Source organism: Haliotis asinina, chromosome 2 (assembly GCF_037392515.1).
Source record: "Haliotis asinina isolate JCU_RB_2024 chromosome 2, JCU_Hal_asi_v2, whole genome shotgun sequence".
In the NCBI taxonomy this organism is placed as follows: Eukaryota; Metazoa; Mollusca; class Gastropoda; order Lepetellida; family Haliotidae; genus Haliotis; species Haliotis asinina.
Window position 1 is genome coordinate 53,398,313 of NC_090281.1, and position 20,406 is coordinate 53,418,718.

General features: G+C 38.5%; 2 protein-coding genes across 2 annotated transcripts in view; one reads left to right on the forward strand and one right to left on the reverse strand.

Moving 5' to 3' along the window:
* The window catches only part of LOC137273918 (ankyrin repeat and LEM domain-containing protein 2-like), a 73,833-nt gene that overhangs the window by 19,432 nt on the left and 33,995 nt on the right, over positions 1–20,406 (reverse strand). The window lies entirely within an intron of this gene.
* Positions 14,852–20,406, forward strand: part of LOC137273920 (phosphatidylinositol 3,4,5-trisphosphate 3-phosphatase TPTE2-like) — a 58,176-nt gene continuing 52,621 nt past the window's right edge. The window contains exons 1-2 of the mRNA XM_067806826.1: positions 14,852–14,891; positions 16,388–16,480. Of these exons, the coding sequence (XP_067662927.1) occupies positions 16,390–16,480 (91 nt within the window). The 5' untranslated portion in view covers positions 14,852–14,891; positions 16,388–16,389. The remainder of the gene's footprint in view (positions 14,892–16,387; positions 16,481–20,406) is intronic.

Consider the following 20,406-nt stretch of genomic DNA (forward strand, 5'->3'; position numbering starts at 1 on the left):
GCCTTCAAAGTAATGGATCTGATTGAATTATAGGATTACTATACAACAAGTACTAGTTGAACCACTTTGTGTGACTGCTCAGACCCATTAGGACGAGATGGTAACGTGCCTGTTAATCCTCAAGCATTGCATAAGCAATGTGGGTTATACTCTCCCCAGGGAGTTGAGAATGTGCATGATGCAACATCATAAGCATCAGTGCTGTGAATCAAACAGCTCATACCATAAATGAACCAATTCATTAATAAGTCATCAGTAATAGGTGTTACTTGAATCATGTTTGATGTTCCCAACACTAATCCAACCAGTTTTCACTGAACAAGGAAACTGTAGATCACACCTAGCTGAAATTGTTGGGGAGATAAAGACATGGACGTCACACAGTATTGGGAATAAGAGCTACACGAGGTTTCCTGGGAATCAATCATGTGAAAATTGTGGAAACTTGATCTCAATCTCCAGAGCCTTGCAGCAACACTAAACTGCCAAACTCTGATTATTATCTGATGTAGCTGTTGATATGAAATTATCTTTATGGAGAGATGAACCCATCTCCTTTCAAGACAAAATGTTTTGTCAACACCAGGTGCTCTGTTAAAACATTGCTCGTGTCTGAGGCAACCAAAGCTCCATATATTAATGAGTTATTTACAGAATGAAGTAATATAGACAAAATACTAATTGCAAAGAAACAACAAAATAGATAAGAGAGAGAGACAGAGAGAGACAGAGAGAGTAATGGCTTTAGACTTGCACATGTTTATAAGGTAATGGGTAAAAGTCTAAAAGATAATTTCTAAAACATTATGAATACAGAATAAACACACTGTCACTCTGATAGACTTGCGGCCAGTACTGTCCCCGTATCTTGGCTTGCCTTTCTTAAGTATAGACTGAATCTAACATCCACTGGTTTAGCATTCAGTGCCGCCTTTGAGCAAGGCTAGATTTCTACATCTGCACTCCAAACATCACACAAACCACATGTGCCTTCATAAGCAAAACAAAAAAGCCAAGAGCCATTAAGACAATTCCGTGACCCACATCTCCTCCTCATCATCCACCCAACTGCATGGATACATATCGTAGTATCCTCCATCAAGTCTAGCTTCATCTGAAGTCTTTCAACAGTTCCTCAGCTTGCACAACATTAGCAGAAGTGAGCATTCTCTAAGCTCCACACACCACTCCCCCATTCCCATTAAGCATGGCAATCTACAGGCAGTAAGGTAGGTGAGTTGTGTGTGGAGAGTTTACAAGTTCCTTGTTCATTTCATGTCAGTTTCACTGACACTTAAAAATTCACAATGACAGACCATGTAGCTGGGTTGTTTGATATCCCATCATAAAACAGTTCCACTGAATTCAATCCTGATGATGCTGTATCATGTGTCTATTGCAGCATGTCCTAATATAATATTGAATTGCAAAGTAAATCCATCGTAACACGATTTTTCTGAAAGGTCAGTGCATTAAAAAAAACCCAGTTCTTTCAAACTAAAAGATTCCTTTGAAATTTGTGCTGATAGTTTGAAATTTTTCAGTGCCTGAAATTAAATTCCATTTCTGATCTGATGGATCAAAAATAATTAATGGTTTCTGCAGTCATGTAAAAGGTATACCGTATTCAACCTACTCAGCACAAAGGGGCACTAAACCATTTTCAAACATGCTTGAAGTAACGCTATTGAAGTTGACCCATTCATACTTCTGTCACTGAATACTTTATCATCATATGAAATAACACAAATCAGGCTAAATAAACAAAGTGAAATGTGTCTGGAAAATAACACACATGAACAACTTAAGTAAAGTTAATACAAACCGTTCCATGCTACCATCCCTTTAACCCAAACATTCACAAACTAAATACAACCGTACAGCCATTTTATTTCTGAAACTGGGTCAGTCAAACAGATACAAATCTCCTCCTAAATCTGATACAGTCCTTAACACACTATCCTGGTGAGTAAGACCTGCACAAGCATCTGTACAGTTTATTACAATGTAACAAATGAGCCATAATCTGCTTCACTGCTGACTTGGTACTGACCTAATTCCTAGATCAGAGACTGGTGCTTCTGACTTCATGGTAGCATGATCTAAGTTTTGTTGTATGTTTCATAGCACAGAGATTGAGAGAAACTTTGCACACCTTGTGTGCATTTCGCATAAAAAAGTTTAATCAGTGCAGACCCAGGCCACATGTACATTTCATATGACACAATGTTAAGAAGTGAGGTGATGCAGAGTTTAACACTGTATTGTAATTACTGTGTTTATTTGGTGATGTGTATGTGTTTGTGTATGTACACCAACTTTAAGGCCTTTTAGGGATTTTTTTCAAGGCCTAATCAACAATTTTAGAAGCACATGTAACAAATAGGTATAGTTGAATACACGCAAGGTTGGTGAAATGTGGGAACAATGATCAGAGGGAAATAACGTTCAGTTACAGGGAAACTTTCGCTTCATGTTAGATATTAACACCCACTGCAATTTTAAGGTGCTTTGTTATGGATTAGCTTTCTGTGAAAACAAACTTGTTTTGCTAAATATAGGGATTTTTTACAGCAAATCACTAGCAGGTTTGGAATTTTCAAAGCTGAACAAAATGTATGACCTTCTTCGGGTAAAATGTCCAATTTTCAGGCTTTTTGAAGCCTACGCAAACCTTGTGCTGGAAGTGCTGCCTGTCATATTATCCAACATCACTGAAATACCTGCTTAACACTGACACACCATGTTGACACAGTATAACCTACCTGTGAAGATCAGGGTTAGAATTGATCTACCCCATGCTTGTCGAAAGAGACGACTAAGGGGATTGGGTGGTTAGGAACACTGACTTGGTTGACACGTCATGGAATCCCAATTGCATAGATTGATGCTCATTCTGTTGGTCACTGGATTGTCTAGTCCAAACTTGATTATTTACAGAATGCTGCCACATAGCTGTAATACTGTTGAACGCGGCGTAAAACGCACACACAGTACACTGCCTCAGAATCTCAAACTTCCTTTCTTTCCATAATGCAGAGCACCGTGCAGGGTAACAACAAGTAGCACGTTGTATCATTTTGGTATGACACACACAGCAGTCAACCCACCAATCATCGTCTAACTGGGCAGGCACTCCATCTACTACACCTTGAGTGAGTTTGTTTTTATGTTGCTCTTAGCAATACTCAAGCAAAAACACGATAGGGGGGATACCAGAAATGGCCCTCACACGTTATACCTATGTTGGGAATTGAACTCGGGTCTTTGGCATGACAATGAATGCTTTTATTACCAGGCTACCCCATGGCCCTACTTCTACACCACGAATACTATATCATAATAAGACTTCTGCTGACAACCAATCTGGAGTTAGGACAGTATAATTAAGCTTTACGTCACTGGGGCATAATAATTGACATTCAAAACTGTGATATCAAACAATATGTCGCGTGAACATAATCCTCCATGATCCCCAAGAATAGTAAAAATATGGAAGAACTAATCAAGGTAGTTCTGTCAGCGAAATATGATCACGATCGGCATGAAATGCCAAGTGTTCACCATGTGTAATTAGTACTGACATGAACTGTGCATCTCACACTGGGATGGTGGAGTGATGTGAGTACAGATGCAAAACTGTTTCCGTCCTTGTGGTGTTCGTACATGCTTCACAGCAGTTTCCGATGAGCAGGACAGGCATCTTGGGATAAACAACAACATGGGTTGAATAGGGGGGACTGGGTGCTAGAGAGTGAACCTTGTTGATGGTTGGAGGGAGGGAGGTCAAAGGGAGGTGAAACAGACATCTTAATCCTGAGTGTGTGTGAGCATTCTATCACACTCAAAAATACATGCATTTCATATTTAGGGTCTGTGTGTTATTTTGGAAACAGATATAATATAGACCATATGTCTGCGCTCTGTATCATACGCAGATGGACCCGTGAAGATCTGGGGTAGAATAGGTCTTCAGCAACCCATGCTTGCTACTAAGGCGACTATGCTTGCCGCAAGAGACGACTAACAAAATCGTGTGGTCAGGCTCATTGACTTGGTTGACACACGTCATTGGTTCCCAATTGTGCAGATCAATGCTCATGCTGTTAGCTGGATTGTCTGGTCCAGACTTGTTTATTTAGATGGTCGCCATAATTATTAGCTGGAATATTGCTGAGTGTTGTGTAAATCTAAATTCACTCACCCATAGACAGATAAAACACTAAGAGCATGCAATTCATTCTGACAGAGGCTGATAAAATAGAAATTTAGCATGTATTTCATTCAGTCTGCCTATTTCATTACAGTTGATGCAGATACCAATGAAAGCAGTATGTATTTGTGAAATTTATCATTAACAAAAGCATGTATTCCAGTAGGTGTCTGTGAAATTTATCATTGACAAAAGCACATACTTTTCCAGTAGGGATTTGTGAAATTTATCATGAACAAAAGCATGTACTTTCCGGCTTCAGCCAGGATTTTTTTAGTGTTGCCAATTGGTACCTCAACTATCAAAATGTGTGCAAATGCAACTGAGACTTTTGCCATTTATGGTAACATATTATGTAGAAGAAGACCTGTGTATTATATGAAATGCTGTACCAAAGGGTACAGTCTAGCACTGAACTCACCCACCCACACCAAAAACACCATTGCATAGTTTTCAGCGTGAATGGTGCAATTGTGCTGCCTGGCTGAAGCACTGGAAATATATTGGTTAAGAAACCTTACATTTCATCCTGTGTTGGATCTTTATATCTGACTTTGATATCATAGTTTATAGGGAAGTAGGATCTGGCAGTACAAATTACACTGAGGATACAGATATGTCATACAGGTTTAAATTAATGAGCGACTTATCAGCATTTTCCTATAGATTCCACACAATAATGCAACATGACGACAATCATGCAGGCTGCACTGTATCAAAATAAATGAGTGAAGTCCTTGTATACGTGCCTTATATCAAATTGTATTCCTTCTCTTAACTCATGTGGATGATAAATGGGATTATTACATAACTAATACAATAATGTGTTTATTCTCTTCACTCTACAAGATTAGCTGTGAAGATGAAATATTGTCTCCTGTGGAGGGTAGGACTATTACCAGTATACTGCAATACGCTTTTCAAATGATGCATATTGCAATTTTTTTTTCTGAGAACAGGTATATTGTGTAAAGAACACATTTATGTTTTCATGATTATCTTTATGGTTTAAAATAGAATTAAAACCTCAAACAAGACCTAATTTATTTTAATTGGTCACACCAGTTGTCACCATTTTGGCACTGAGATACAACAACCTGCATGGTCTAGTGCACAACAGACTGCCTGAAAAGGGAAATCACTGACTTTCATTCATAACAAATGTGTTCCTTTGTGATTCAATGACAAAATGGCATACTGGAATACTATAAGTTGTATAAAAAGAACATAGAATCCCTGACCATGCAATGTAATTTTGAGAGTGCTATTATCAGAATCATTAATATATCTTAAGGGACATATAATATATAAACAATCACTTTTGTCATAAGGCAATGCTCATTTTTTAGTGGCATTTAGGTGAAAAGCGGTGTAAAACTTATCTCACTCACTCACTCACTCAATATGTTAAGATACTAGTAGTGCATGTAAGTATCTTCATATACTGAGTGAGTGAGTGAGTGACTGAGCAAGTGAGTGAGAGGGATAAGTTTTACACCGCTTTCAGTAATATCCTTGCAATATCATGAGAGGAAAGACCGGATACGGGTTTCTCTCATAATTATTGTCCCATGTTGGGAACTGAACCCGCAATTTCAGCGAGATGAGCAATTGTTTAACCACTAGGCTACCCCGCAGCCCCCTTAAAAAAATGACATGTCAATCAACAAGACTACTTCTGCATGTGTACGCTAGTTTCATATCTAGACACGTGATTAATCAACTTGATGCTAAACAAAAACAAGTGTGAGCCAACAAGGGACTCCCCTAGGCAAGGAGTCATCTTGACCAAATATCTATTTTCAAGGGAGTTATGTGCATAAAAAGGAGTCATTTACAAAAAAACCCTTATGATTGCAATGACTTGGCGTGATGGAATGGATGGCTGTGCCTGAAAGAGAATGTATTGATGCAAAATTTGATTTGAAACTATATTTTTTTGTATTCAAGTGTTAGTATTTTCTGGTTAGGTTACTTATGGGATTGGGTTCACTTGCTGTCCCGTCAAATCAGCCAACAAAATTACACTGAGCATTTTCAATACAGATTACTTCAAATACACTAGATTTCTGCATCAGCGCTGTCCTTTCTATCACAGGTATAAAAGTGAATTTTCCAATTTCTCGTTTTTTCATCTTTACCATAGCAATTTTCAAAACATAAACCTTTCCGTGGCAGTGAATTATCAATACATCGACATCACAAATACAAAATCAATACAGTACCCGTATCTGTATGATTGTTGCACATTTGTACTTGAGCGACTCTCAAAGCTGATTGGACAGAAGTTATCTGATGACATGGCGCCTTTGTTGAAGGCAATGATTTGGATGCCATCTGCTGTGCACCATACCTCAAGGACATTTTATTAAAGACTTGAGATAAAAACTGTGACAATAAATATATTGATTAACCTTTTGATCTTAAAGTACATAACATTCTTCACAAGGAAGACATAACCTATAATTTCCTTCAGCTCAGAAGATGGAGTCAACATGTTCTGATGCCTTGGTAGGGGAGAGGATAGAACTTCTTGCAGTGTTGTTACCATAGCTACCTTAAGGTGTTACTTGTGTTTCCATGCCTGAGGAAAACCCTGAGGGGATCGAAGTTAAATACATCAGCTCACAGTCAACATAGCACATATGATTGCATATTCATATAGTGCACATATCCATGCAACTAGTACCCAAGACGCCGGTATGCTTTTTTTTCCTTTTTGATATGTGCGCTTAATATATCCAGTAATAAACACAACACGTGGCATGGTACAATTTGGTGCTGCTGTGAGTGAGTGAGTGAGTGAGTGAGTGAGTGAGTGAGAGTATGGTTTTAGCAATATTCCAGCAACATCATGTCAGGGGACTCCAGAAATGGTCTGCACACATTGTACCAATGCAGGGAAATAAAACCAGATCTTCAGTGTTACGAGTGGACGCTTTAACCATTAGGCCACCCCACCTACCCCAAATTCAGTCTTGAACATTACCAGTAAGTAAGCTGACATTCAGCTATATAACAGCAATAATCGTTTATCAGCTTAAGAATGTGACATTATTTTCAACTCCACACTATTTATTCCTGATTTCATAAAAGAGCTGCATGCCTAACATTTCAACATTCTAGACCAGTGATCTATTCGTGTTTCCATTGAGTCAATGAATTACAAGGCACTGAATGTGTAACAATATCTCGGCAACTGATGAAGAACACACCAATCGGCCTTACAACATCCGGCACAGTCATTATAAATTTAAAACAAATACAAACGCACTTCTATCAATTAATTTGCATTGTGCTGTTTCACCTTCAGTGGCAGATATGAGCAGGACACTGCTTCTATGCTTTTGATTCAAATAGGTGAGTGTGCTATCTCCTCCGTGTAATCTAATCATCTACCATCTATCATCCCCTAGCTTTTGAGTCTTCATCAGGGAACATCAGTCTGAATACAACATCCGAGGGAACATGTCATCTACATGAAACATATATTTACCTAAGACAGGACAATTCATTCATTATTTTCAACCTTATTATAATTATGATGTGATCAATCAAGCCCTGTGAAATCTGCTTTACAACAAGTGATGAGAAAACTCTTATTCTCAAACTACAAATTATTATTTCATACTACAAATTATTATTTCATTTTCACTAGCATGATAAACGACAGAAATTGTTCAGGAAAATTTAATCATACAGCAAGCTACTCATTCATCATAGGAAACTATTTTCACATTTTTTGACACAAAATTCCTCGTATTCATGAGATAAATTCACCTCACAATGATTTATTAAGTTCAAAGACTGGCGTAAAACTCCCTAAATTTGTCAGTCTTAAGAAGGGATCAGTGTTGTGACCAGTAATGAATTAAAGCGATGGAAATTCTTGTCTGATATGGCGGAAACATGACTTATAATTCATTATGATGCTAGTGAACCCCATCTTCAAATACAGTTAAACCTATACTCCACTGCCTTCATTTCTACATTCAATATTCAGCTTAGGAAAAGGACAAAATGTTCTTCACAAGAATCAAGCAACATTTTTATTTTTACCTCTAAATACATAAGCCTAGCATTTTCAATCCTTTTGACTTGTAATTCCAAACGTTCAGCATATACTGTGAACAAATGATCTCACGACAAGATTCTTCCAGAACAAATACCTTCCACAAAAAATACAAACAACATTTTTTACCACAAAGCTCCAAGCTTGAGTCAATAATTCACAAATAATTTCAACATGTCTGTTAGGATCAAGGCCACAGTAAACTTCTTATTCAATATTTTCTGAACACACTTCCAAATTTAAAAGGAAATCCATTAACATCACAAACAAAACCGAGAAAAAAATCTTTATCCCTTAATTACATCCTAAAAAAGCAAAGTTTCACTCATGGTAGGTCTGTGATCAGCTGCTTTCCTCTGCACCATGTTCATTACAGATAGCAGTGGGTCATGTCTATTTCAAGTAAAAACACAGGCTGCCTGTACTTATCACATACCAGGAGCTCTGATCAGTCAACCTGTGTGGGTGTTCCGAGGTTCAAGTTAATGATAGAGGTAGTCCATAGAAGACTTTGCTGGGAATATGTATAATTTATCAGTATTGTGGCAATTCACTGTCTCGTCTGGCTGACAGCTTCGGCAGACATCGCTTTGAGTCTTGTTGCTGAGTCAGATAGATCTTGTCTGTTTCATGTTTACCATCTTTAGACCATCATCATACTTTTGTCTTGATTACAGTGCAATGGAGTGAAATTCATCCACTATTTTTTTCGAGATTTTTTCCCCTCTTATTTACGTGGTTTGGTGGAAAAGAATGTAGGTATTAAACCTGTTTCCGCTCCGTCATGCAGGCCTTTTACCCTGATAACGATGCTATTGCATGCGATAATTGAAGTAACTCTGCAAGATTCTGGTACACATGACCTTATGCCACAAATACCTGCAATGGTAGGAGCACACGATTTTGCATGACATGCACAGAAAAATGCTTAAATGTTTGGGGCGTTCGCTCATCACGCCGAAGACCCGGGTTCGATTCCCCACATGGGTACAATGAGTGAAGCCCATTTTCTGGTTGCCCCCGCTGTGATATTGCTGGAATATTGCTAAAAGCGGCGTAAAACTAAACTCACTCACTCACTCACTTAAATGTTTGGGACTATGTTCTCATGTGGTTTTGAGCGAGTGAGAGAGTGAATTTAGTTTTATGCTGCCTTTAGCAGTATTCCAGCAATACCAGTGACATTTTATCACAGTGTGGACACCAGAAAAATCGGCTTCAGACATTGTGCCCATGTGGGGGAATTGAACCCAGGTCTTCATTGTGATGAGTGAACACTTTAACCACAAGGTTACTACTCCACCTCTTTGTGGGTTTGAGTCATAACTGATTAGAACTTTCAGAGTTGGAAACACAAAACACGGCTTGACACACTGCCCCCATATGGGAAATTTAACCTTGGCCTTATTGTGACAAAGAACTTGGCTACTTAACAGCCCTACAATAACACAAACATTCTGGAAAAAGTTGTTTCTGTATCTGCTCTCAGCAATATTCCAGCTCTGTGTCTACATAAATATATTGATGATACCCTGTCAGCTCATGGAGTAATACTTTTAAAGTGCAGTCGGAATGTCAAGGAGCCTCTACAGTCTGGTCAGTTTAATCTTTCAGAAAGAAAAAATGATACTTATTTCTAGCCTAACATATTCAAAGTGTTCTTTGTCTGTGTGCTCAGTGATTACTTCATACACATAGGAGTATGAGGCTCATCTTACTAACAGCATTTTAGTGTGCCTTCAGTTAGTGATGATTTCGTTACATGACAGCAGTTTCAACTTAATCACGTCCTGGCCAGACAATCCAGTGATTGACATCATGAGTATCATCATCCACTGGGATATAATGATATATATGAAACCATCAGCCAGCAAAACTTCCATCATCTCTTCCAACAAGCATAACAGAGGCTGCTCAAGGCAAATGGCAAACCAGATCTTCACAGGTTAATGTCTCAGGTCGCTAATGAAACATTTTGGCTACTTTCTAATGATGACACCTGATCTAAAATGTTTTGGAAGAAACATCTCTGTGCACTGAAACATGTCATCAATAGTTGAAGAAATCAGAACTCTTGCTGGAAACAGCACCAACAGTGATAAACTCCTCAAAGACAGTGCTGCTCCAAAGGAGCAAATGTTTACATAGCCACTACTAAATTCTCTTTATCATTACAGAAAATCAATGCCCATTCCAAAGGTGTAATTTTGCAAACAGCAGCAGTTACTGAGGGAGAGAATGAATGCTGTTTTATGCCAGTCCCCCCAAATGCAAGCTGTAACTGCCACAGACAAAGGCATGATATTTGAGGGAGAGAATGAATGCTGTTTTATGCCAGTCCCCCCAAATGCAAGCTGTAACTGCCACAGACAAAGGCATGATATTTGAGGGAGAGAATGAATGCTGTTTTATGCCAGTCCCCCCAAATGCAAGCTGTAACTGCCACAGACAAAGGCATGATATTTGAGGGAGAGAATGAATGCTGTTTTATGCCAGTCCCCCCAAATGCAAGCTGTAACTGCCACAGACAAAGGCATGATATTTGAGGGAGAGAATGAATGCTGTTTTATGCCAGTCCCCCCAAATGCAAGCTGTAACTGCCACAGACAAATGCACGATATTTGAGGGAGAGAATGAATGCTGATTTATGCCAGTCCCCCCAAATGCAAGCTGTAACTGCCACAGACAAATGCACGATATTTGAGGGAGAGAATGAATGCTGATTTATGCCAGTCCCCCAAATGCAAGCTGTAACTGCCACATTCAAATGCATGATATCTGAGGGAGAGAGTGAATGCTGTTTTATGTCAAAGTCCCCCAAATGCAAGCTGTTACAACCACAGACAGTATGACTTCTTGGGTATCCAGTGGTGCTGGTGTTGTATGCAGGTGGGACAGAGACAAGGAACCACTGGGTTTAGGGGCAAGTCATCGTGGGAGCAATGGGGAAAATGGTCCAATGCCTTTGGTACCTGTGTGAAGTGTGGATTGGGTAGATACTGTGAGTGGGAGAGTTTAGTTTTACACCACTTTTAACAATATTCCAGCAATATCCCCCTGACAGCAGGGGAAACTGGAAATGGGCTTCACACATTTTACTTATGTGGGGAATTGAACCAGGTCTTCAGTGTGATGAGCGAAGGCTTTAACCACTTGGCTACTCCACCGCCTCTGTGACAGTGTGTAAGGTGTTGATGAGTGGTGTGGAGCGGAGTAGGGAAAGTGTGTCGAAGCCCCTGAGCAGGAGTTAACAATATTGTGTGCTACAGAACAGTGTGCAATACCAGTGGGGTGGCATGTTAGTGCATCTTGAGGAGTGGGATGGGGTGAGGTGGGAGAAAGTGTGAGAATTTACACAGATTGGGCAGACAGTATGCTAATACCAATGGGGCTTGTGAATTAGGTCAGTGAGTGAGCGAGCAAACAAGTGAGTGAGTTTAGTCTTTCAAATCAGCACTATGCAATATTCCAGCTATGTGGCAGTAGCCTGTAAATAAATGAGACTGGACCAGACATCCCAGTGATCAACAGCATGAGCCCTTACGACAAGCACAGTTGCCTTTTGTTACAATCATGGGTTGCTGAAGGTCCAGTTTACCCTGGTGGCGTATTATGGCAGGTGTTAATATCTCAATGTGTGTTTGGGAATAGTGCATCTGTACCCTTTGGGATTGAAGTTGATGTGTATTGGCGTATCACTATCAGAGTCCCAATACCCTTGGAGTGAGTGAGTGAGTGAGTGAGTGAGTGAGTGAGTGAGTGAGTGAGTGTAGTTTTACGCCACTTTTAGCAATATTCCCGCAATATCATGGTGGGGGACACCAGAAAATGGGTTCACACATTGTACCCATGTGAGGAATCGAACCCGGGTCTTTGGCGTGGCGAGCAAACACTTTAACCACTAGGCTACCCCACCGCCCAAATAACCCTTGGAGATAGTGAAAACATTTCATCTTAATAAAAGCCTTACCACTCATCCCTTGACTACAGATTTTCTTATGGACAGGTCATGATGACATGAAATAGTTCCAAATGAAACTTGACTCAAATCAGTATCTGCCAAATGTTTTAGTTTTTAGCTATAGGAACTTACCTTTTTATATTGCATATGTCCCATGAAAGTGCATTTTTTTATAGTAATTCTTGGATATTTCAGACGCCATGCTTCATGACTGAACAGTTTCTAATTTTCAGCTGTCTGCTTTCCATTTCTTCTTTCATGCAGAGTAATATGTTTTTCATGAAAATAATTTCCTTTAATTGACATTTATTTCATCAAACAGATCCGAAATTGAAAACTTCTGCTTGGCATTTTCAGTGATTTACAATCTGAATACTACACTTTTTTAAAGAAGATACTTAAAAATATTTTCCTTTTCAAAAAAAAAAAGTTTAAGCATTTTACATCTGATCTTTTGCTTTTCAAATAAACTGTGGAATTCAATCAATGAAAACATGAAAAATATTCTAACAATTTGTTGAATACATGCATTAATTATTCATTGGGTTTTTCTCTCAGTCATATTTTTGCACATCCAACTAAAAAAACCTTTTCTCCATTCCCACACTGTCAGCTAAATTATGTATGGAATTTCCATATTGATTAATCCTCCAGCTTTGCAGATTCTCCAAGACACATAACCTACCCTTAAGCCCAACAGTTTCCCCCATTTAGCATTTAAAGACATACAGCCAGACTCCAGCTGGTACCACAAACATTTAATCAACGACCCTCCCTGTCGCTAGGTTTCAATGACAACTTCTAACTGATGCTGTGAACCCACATGGGTGCCAGAATCAATACTCAACTCTTCTGTTGGTTACCAATTCCGATACCCTCTCTTTATCAATAGCAAAATCAAGGTCAAGGTCGGGTCAAGCAGCAACAACAATGCTTGCGAAATTGTAACGTCAGGGTTGTGTTACGATTGATTCATTTCCGTGTTAACAATGCATGACAGTATTTAATTTCATTTTGTGTGATTGCCATGCTTGTGTATAATGCAGTTAGCATGACCATCAACCAGAACTTTCTTAAGTGCCAGACATTAGAAAATCTTAACAACCTGAATTCGTACACTTGGATGTATTCCTACACTTTCCGTGCATGTTCATTTCTTTTAGAGTGCTGACCAGCCCAGTGTTGTGATGGTCAGCATTAGATGACAACTACCGGACCATGTGGCTCTTAGTAACAAAGTAGGCAATAACCTTAGTGGTTTTCCGTGAAGAGTCATCCAGATGGGAGCTCCTAGCTAGACTGATTGCAGTGTCCTTATGGATTATTAATCAACAAAAGGTAAACAACAAGTGAACAACTGGTCAACAAAGGACTGACATAAACCAGGTAAGAAAGACAAGACTGGATCTGTGCGAGAAAATCACAAAAGGGTTAATTTGTACTAGTGCATTTTTTAACACATATTATGATACAGTTCTGTATATATAATATTTATACCTAAATGGATCTGTTTTAAGGCAGTGATAACATCAGAGACTCTTACTTATTTAGACAGCATGAGTTATATATTTCTTCTGGTATTGTTGTGTTAAGTGCACATTCACAAAAAACTCATTCAGACTTGCCAATGTTTGGGGTAGATGGGAAGGTCATCATGAATGGTAAGATCAATGGTGGGGGTATTGGATCATCCCCCTCAATCCTGGGGAATGATTTCCTTCCCTTTAACAACCGAATTTGTCGTAGAATCTCCATGGACACTTTTAACAATAGAATCTCCATGGACACTTTTATCAGGTTTAATAGAAGAGTAGGTTTAATAGAAGACCTAATTTGTCGTAGAATCTCCATGGACACTTTTAACAATAGAATCTCCATGGACACTTTTATCAGGTTTAATAGAAGACCTAATTTGTCATAGAATCTCCATGAACACTTTTAACAATAGAATCTCCATGGACACTTTTATCAGGTTTAATAGAAGAATAGGTTTAATAGAAGACCTAATTTGTCATAGAATCTCCATGGACACTTTTAACAATAGAATCTCCATGGACACTTTTATCAGGTTTAATAGAAGAATAGGTTTAATAGAAGACCTAATTTGTTGTAGAATAGAAGACCTAACTTGTTGTAGAATCTCCATGGATACATTTAACAGGTTTAATAGAAGACCTAGTTTGTCACAAAATATCCACTGACACCTTTAACAAGATTAATAGAAGGCCAAATTTGTCATGGAATCTCCATGGACACTTTTAACGGGTTTAATAGAAGACCTAATTTGACGTAGAATCTCCATGGACACTTTTAATGGGTGTAATAGAGGGCCAAATTTGTCATAGAATCTCCATGGACATTTTAACAGGTTTAATCAAAGACCTTCATGAGTATCGATCTACACAAATGGGATATGATGACATGTGTCAACCAAGTGAGCAAGTCTGACCGCCTGATCCTAATAGTCCCCTCTTACAACAAGCATGGTTACTGAACATCAATTCTTAAACCTGCATCTTCAATGGTTAAGAAAGTAAAAGAAAGACCATGGTAATAAATAGGGTTGCAGCATGGATCAGAAACTTTTCCTTCTTCTCAACAGTTGACTAACTCCCAAAACACCATCAAGGGCAGCAGCTGTTCAGGTAATACCAATACTTATTACAGGTTCAGCATGCATGTCATTCTGTCAGAGATGCCTAGTGCAACCACCACACATCCTATATGATAATAGGTCAGTGCACTGACATGTCTGTGATACAAAATCTGCCACTCCTCGTAAGCATGTCGTGCAATGCTCTCATCGAGTTGATCAAGAATCATCATAATTATGTCAACACTGGTCAAGTTATAACTGACCCATGTCAGAGGCTTTGGGGTAGTCTAGTGGTTAAAGCGTTAAAGACCCAGGTTCAATTCCCCAAACCAATACAACATTTGGAACCCATTTCTTGTATTGCCTACTGTGATGTTGGTGGAATATTGCTAAAAGTGGTGAGAAATCGTACTCACTCACTCACTCACTCACTACTTGCAATTGATATAAAAAGACAAGAATAAAAGCTGATGCAGGTTTACATTTTGTGAGCAACTACCAGATCCTATTTCTTATGAAGATATGGTTTCGAGGCTGGTGATCTGCCCTCAATCATCTCAGGATAGATCTTACCACACAAGTAGCGAATGTCTTGCATGAACTGCTTCTGTAGATTAAACAAGACTGATTCCACAACGTGGCATCATGCTCAGCTTGCTCATGTGTGACAAACGCGGTGTTCAAACTGTCAGAATGTATTTCAGTAAGACGTATAATTATTGGAAGACAATACCAAAGTAATGGAGATCAATCTCCCTGCTTGAGGGACATATGGTTGTATTTTCCAGACAACTGATTCCTACCACCACACAAGGAGTAATACAGCACTTAAGACTTCAGCAATGATGATTTCCTAGCTAATTCTGTAGAATTAATCTAATCAAACGAAATCACCTACCACCAAGCCCTTGATTCAACATAGTAACAATCTCATTTGTCTGGCTGACCGCAATGAATATGATATGAGTGTCGTCTGTCGCAGCTGTATGAAATCTGAATGCTTTGAGTGAAGGTACACCAATATCTCAAAATGATCTAAGCACAGCTTTAATCAAGTATATTTTTCTCTATCCGTTTAGTCTTATCATTATTTTGGCATTTAAATAATGGCACTTTGCCATTTGGCATCCACTGGGAATTACAGTATCTAGATTCGCAGAAAATGAATTCAACACTGCTATCAAGAACTCATAAAACTTTATACATATGATTCCAAATACAACATGTTTTCGAACAAATTTAAAAACAATGTAACTTTGTTGTTGTTTCTTTCTATTTGACAGCCATTTGAACATAACATACAAAAACACTTATGAACACACATTACCATTTTAACTTCGAAATTATAGAGTGTTTTTTGTCCACAATTCTATCTCCAGATATGAACAGACATGACATCACTGAAAATGTCTACCTGCCTCAATTAAAAGTTGAAAACTGCAAATGCATTATAAAACAGTTTCAGTTTATAGGAAAATTGACTGTAAAAAGGAAATATTCTTGAAATAAAAACTAAAATATGAAATTATTTCCTTATTTGTGCAGTGATGTCTGAGTTGGTGAAGCCTTGTCATTCCCCGGAGGTACTGCTGGCCAGTCCAGAACGAGATGATGACCTGTCTTTGGAGGAAACCACATGTAGGTACCGCTGTAGAACATACTTTGTATACTAGCCATGGCAGTCATGACTAGACTTGATCAAAATTGAACTATCATGTTAGATGTTCACTAAGACTCACACACAACAGTCAGGTATGACTGCCACATGTTCCCGAATATCAGTCACCCTGGCTCCTTCTGTCTTCAGGGCCAGGGTGTAGAGCAGTGGGTAAAGCATTCACTTGTCATGCTGACGACCCTGGTTTGATTTCCCACATGTGTACACTATGTGAAGCGTGTTTCTGGTTCTCACGCTGTAATATTGCCAGAATATTGCAAAAGCCTGGGTAAAGCTAAACTTTCTGTTTTCAAGGGACTCATGGTTCATTTTAGTAAAGGGGCAGTGGTGTTGTCTAGTGTTTAAAGTGTTCCCTCATGATGGTGAAGACCCGGGCTCAATTCGATACATGGGTACAACATGTGAAGCCCCTTTCCGGTGTGCCCCTTCCTGATTTGCTAAAAGCAGCGTAAAACCAAACTCACTTTGTAAATATTTGATGAAATTGATGAAAGTAATAGCGTGGCAAAATGGGACAAATGAATTTAATTAGAGAAAGAAATGACACAAAATTTGACGTTCCATTTCTATCCAAGTGTCCAAATTGTTTTGTTTTCTTCCTTATCAGGCTAATTGGTTGACCTGCTGTTGCATGAAAACAACTCAACAGCAAATTAATCTGAATACTTTCAACACACATGCACAACTTTCAACACACATGCACACTGCATTAAATATGCACGACTTTCTGCATCAGAACAATCCCTGAGTGTGTGAACTGGTCGAGGAGACCTCACACAGAACAAGAACAAATGACTGTCCCTTATTTGAGGCAGAAGGAGACAGGTGCATCACTGTTTGAATCCTACTAAAGCTAGACCAATTTTTCCCATTTTGCAGATCTGCCAGTCATTTTTTTTTCAAGAATGAAGGAGAAAACATAAAAATTAATTTTCCCTGCTCAGAAAAAATATAATTGTCATGTTTTTATTGGCCCAAAATGTAAACACACAAGAAAAATATTTTAAATTGTTTTTTGTCCCATTATTGCCAAAAGAAAAATACTTTTAGTGTTGAAAAGGAATATTATTTAGATTTGTGATTTCATTTTTAGTTTTTTCCTCCTGTCTTTAGGTTTTCTGGATACAAAAATCCATAAAACAAGAAATCAAATTGCTCTGGTCTAACATAGTCATCATTGGCACAAGCTGTGTCAGGTCAACTGCTTCTTTACTGTCAGGCCATTCTGGACACATAATATATATATTACCATTATCCACAGTTGGTTCAAAGATGATCCTCCAGTTGAGAGCTTGTGGCCTTGTTAAGCTTCCACATTTCATATCAAAGAGTTGCCTCCCTTGGGAGAGCAAAAATCTATGAAGGAGAAGACATGCATATGTCTACAAGTATTATAAATGTGGATTTTTTAAGAAGTTAACAAGAAAGATCTACATATTTCTACATCAAATTGATGTACCTGAAATGCTATTTAACTACACCAGGAGTGGTATAATTAAATAATGAATAATGGTTACACTAATAACCTAGGTTTGATTCCCCGTATGGGTACAATGTGTTAAGACCATTTCTGGTATCTTCTTCCACTATGACATTGCTGGAATAGTGCTATAAACGGCATAAAACTAAATTCACACACTCACAGTAATTACTCCATTCATATTCATATATAATAGCAGCAAATCTCAAGGATGCAAAGCCCCAGTACAGTTTGATATGCATTCACTAACTGGACCGATATTGAATGTAGAAAATTGCACTCATCAACTTATGTGCTTGCCTTATGTTGCAAGTGTCCTCAGGGCAAAAGGTTTGGAGTGTGTGCATGTTATTCATCAAGGTTTGTGGGTCAATTTCACTCTCTAGTCATGCTAATGTATACTGCTTTGAAATTGGTAAAAACATCAAGATTGATCATCACTTGCAAACAAATATGGATCGTTCAATAATCAACGTCTTAGAATATAAAAATCAGAAATTGGAATTACTTTATCTTTGGTAATAATCAGCAGAGTCTCTACCTGTACACAGGTGTTATTCAAAATGAACAAATATTAGTTTCAAGCTTAGTAAATTTGCTGTGACCTTGGACTTTTCATGTCATGACTTCCATGTCTGGCTTCTGAACTGCTGTGTGGCTTCAGCCAAAAAGCATACATTCACACTTTAATGCACATTGTATTAAAGGCGGGTGCTCAAGGGTTGGACCATTCATATATCACTGCTGTTTTGTTTATTGAGCCAAATGACATTTGTTTCAGCCAATATGTGGAACTAAAATGGGTGGATGTTTCATATTTATTAAGTTTCCATCAGGTAAACAACACCAACATCAGCAAACTTCATCCATTTTGTTTCACTTACTGCTCACCCTTAACATTTGTGAACAGTGTATAAAAGTCTGTGCAACAGTGATGGGTTTCAAAGAGCCTTCACACCCCTCAGTCGCCATGGTCTAGTGGAAAATGGGTGGTGACGTAGCTTAGCAATTCCATTCCCCACATGGGTACAATGTGTAAAGCTCATCCCTGATATCCTCAACCATTCTATTGCTGGAATACTGACAAAAGCAGTGTAAATATACACCCACTCGCTTACTCTAGATCATAACACCAGCCTGGAGATTGAGCTCAAATTCAACTCAACTTCACAAATGACGTCTGTGAAGGGAGCATCTGCCTGGAGGACTAACTCCTCATGGCAGTTAGGGACACCTTCTTGGCCTTTGGAAAAGACATCTGCCTGGAGAGCAAACTTGTCATTTCTTGTCACTCCTTATATAATTATGACAGGGGACAATTCTTTGGCTCTATGGAAAGAGCATGTGACGAAACACATTTCACCAAACCTCTAATGCTAAATGATGTGGAGCAAACCTCATTCCTTGCCATTGCTGATGGCATGACACACCTTGATCCTTGGCTCTGTGGCAATGGCATGTGGTAAAATGTCATTTCACCTAACCTCTCATAACAAATAACATGGTTTCCTGTAGCAAGAGCATTTGCCAGTAGAGCAAACCTCATTTCACCCAACCTCTCTTAACAAATGATGCCTTGCAGATATCGCGTCTGCCCACGGAGTGAAACCCCACAACTTTCACAACTTGCAACGAGCCCTGGATGCAATGGACCTATTTGTTCCTCATCTCCACACAAGAACTCACTGGGAACTCAAACTGCACATGGTCACCTGAGTCTGTGTGGACATGATCCCACATTCAGATCAATCAAATTTCAAATGGTTTGAAAGGAGACTCAAGCCAGCATTGAAACTTCAATCATTGATTGCTAAACATATCAAGGCAGCATCAATACTGATGAACTCAAATCCAACTGTGTAATGGTTCAAAGTGATATGGCTCATGTCTCAAGTATCAGGAAGTTCACTGAGCATACTTCAGTGGCACAGTCACAAGGAGTATCAAGAACCTGGCTTCAGTTTCAAGGGTTCACTACATAGCATTTACCATTCTGATATGTTCAGAAGAATGTTGATGATATAATTGCACAAAACAACATTTGATAACTGATTTTAATATAATCGTACAGAAGTGAGTCTATACAAAGATTCAAACAGTGATTTAGTGTTGATGATATAATTATACAAAACAGATAATAACAGATTTTAACAAAGAATCCAGTAGTGAGTCCTCAAGAACTCATAGGGCTCAAATAGTGATTAACAGCTGATGACATACTTCTACAAAACACTGGGTAAATGATTTTAATATAATAGTTTGGTAGCTAAAGCTATTTTTCAGTTCTAACCTTACATTTTAGGTCCACAGTATTTTGCTGCTGATTTATAATCGTTTTGTCTAAACTATTAAGAATGAATACACATTCTAAATGCCTATAATTAAAATTCAGAGCATGTCTGTATG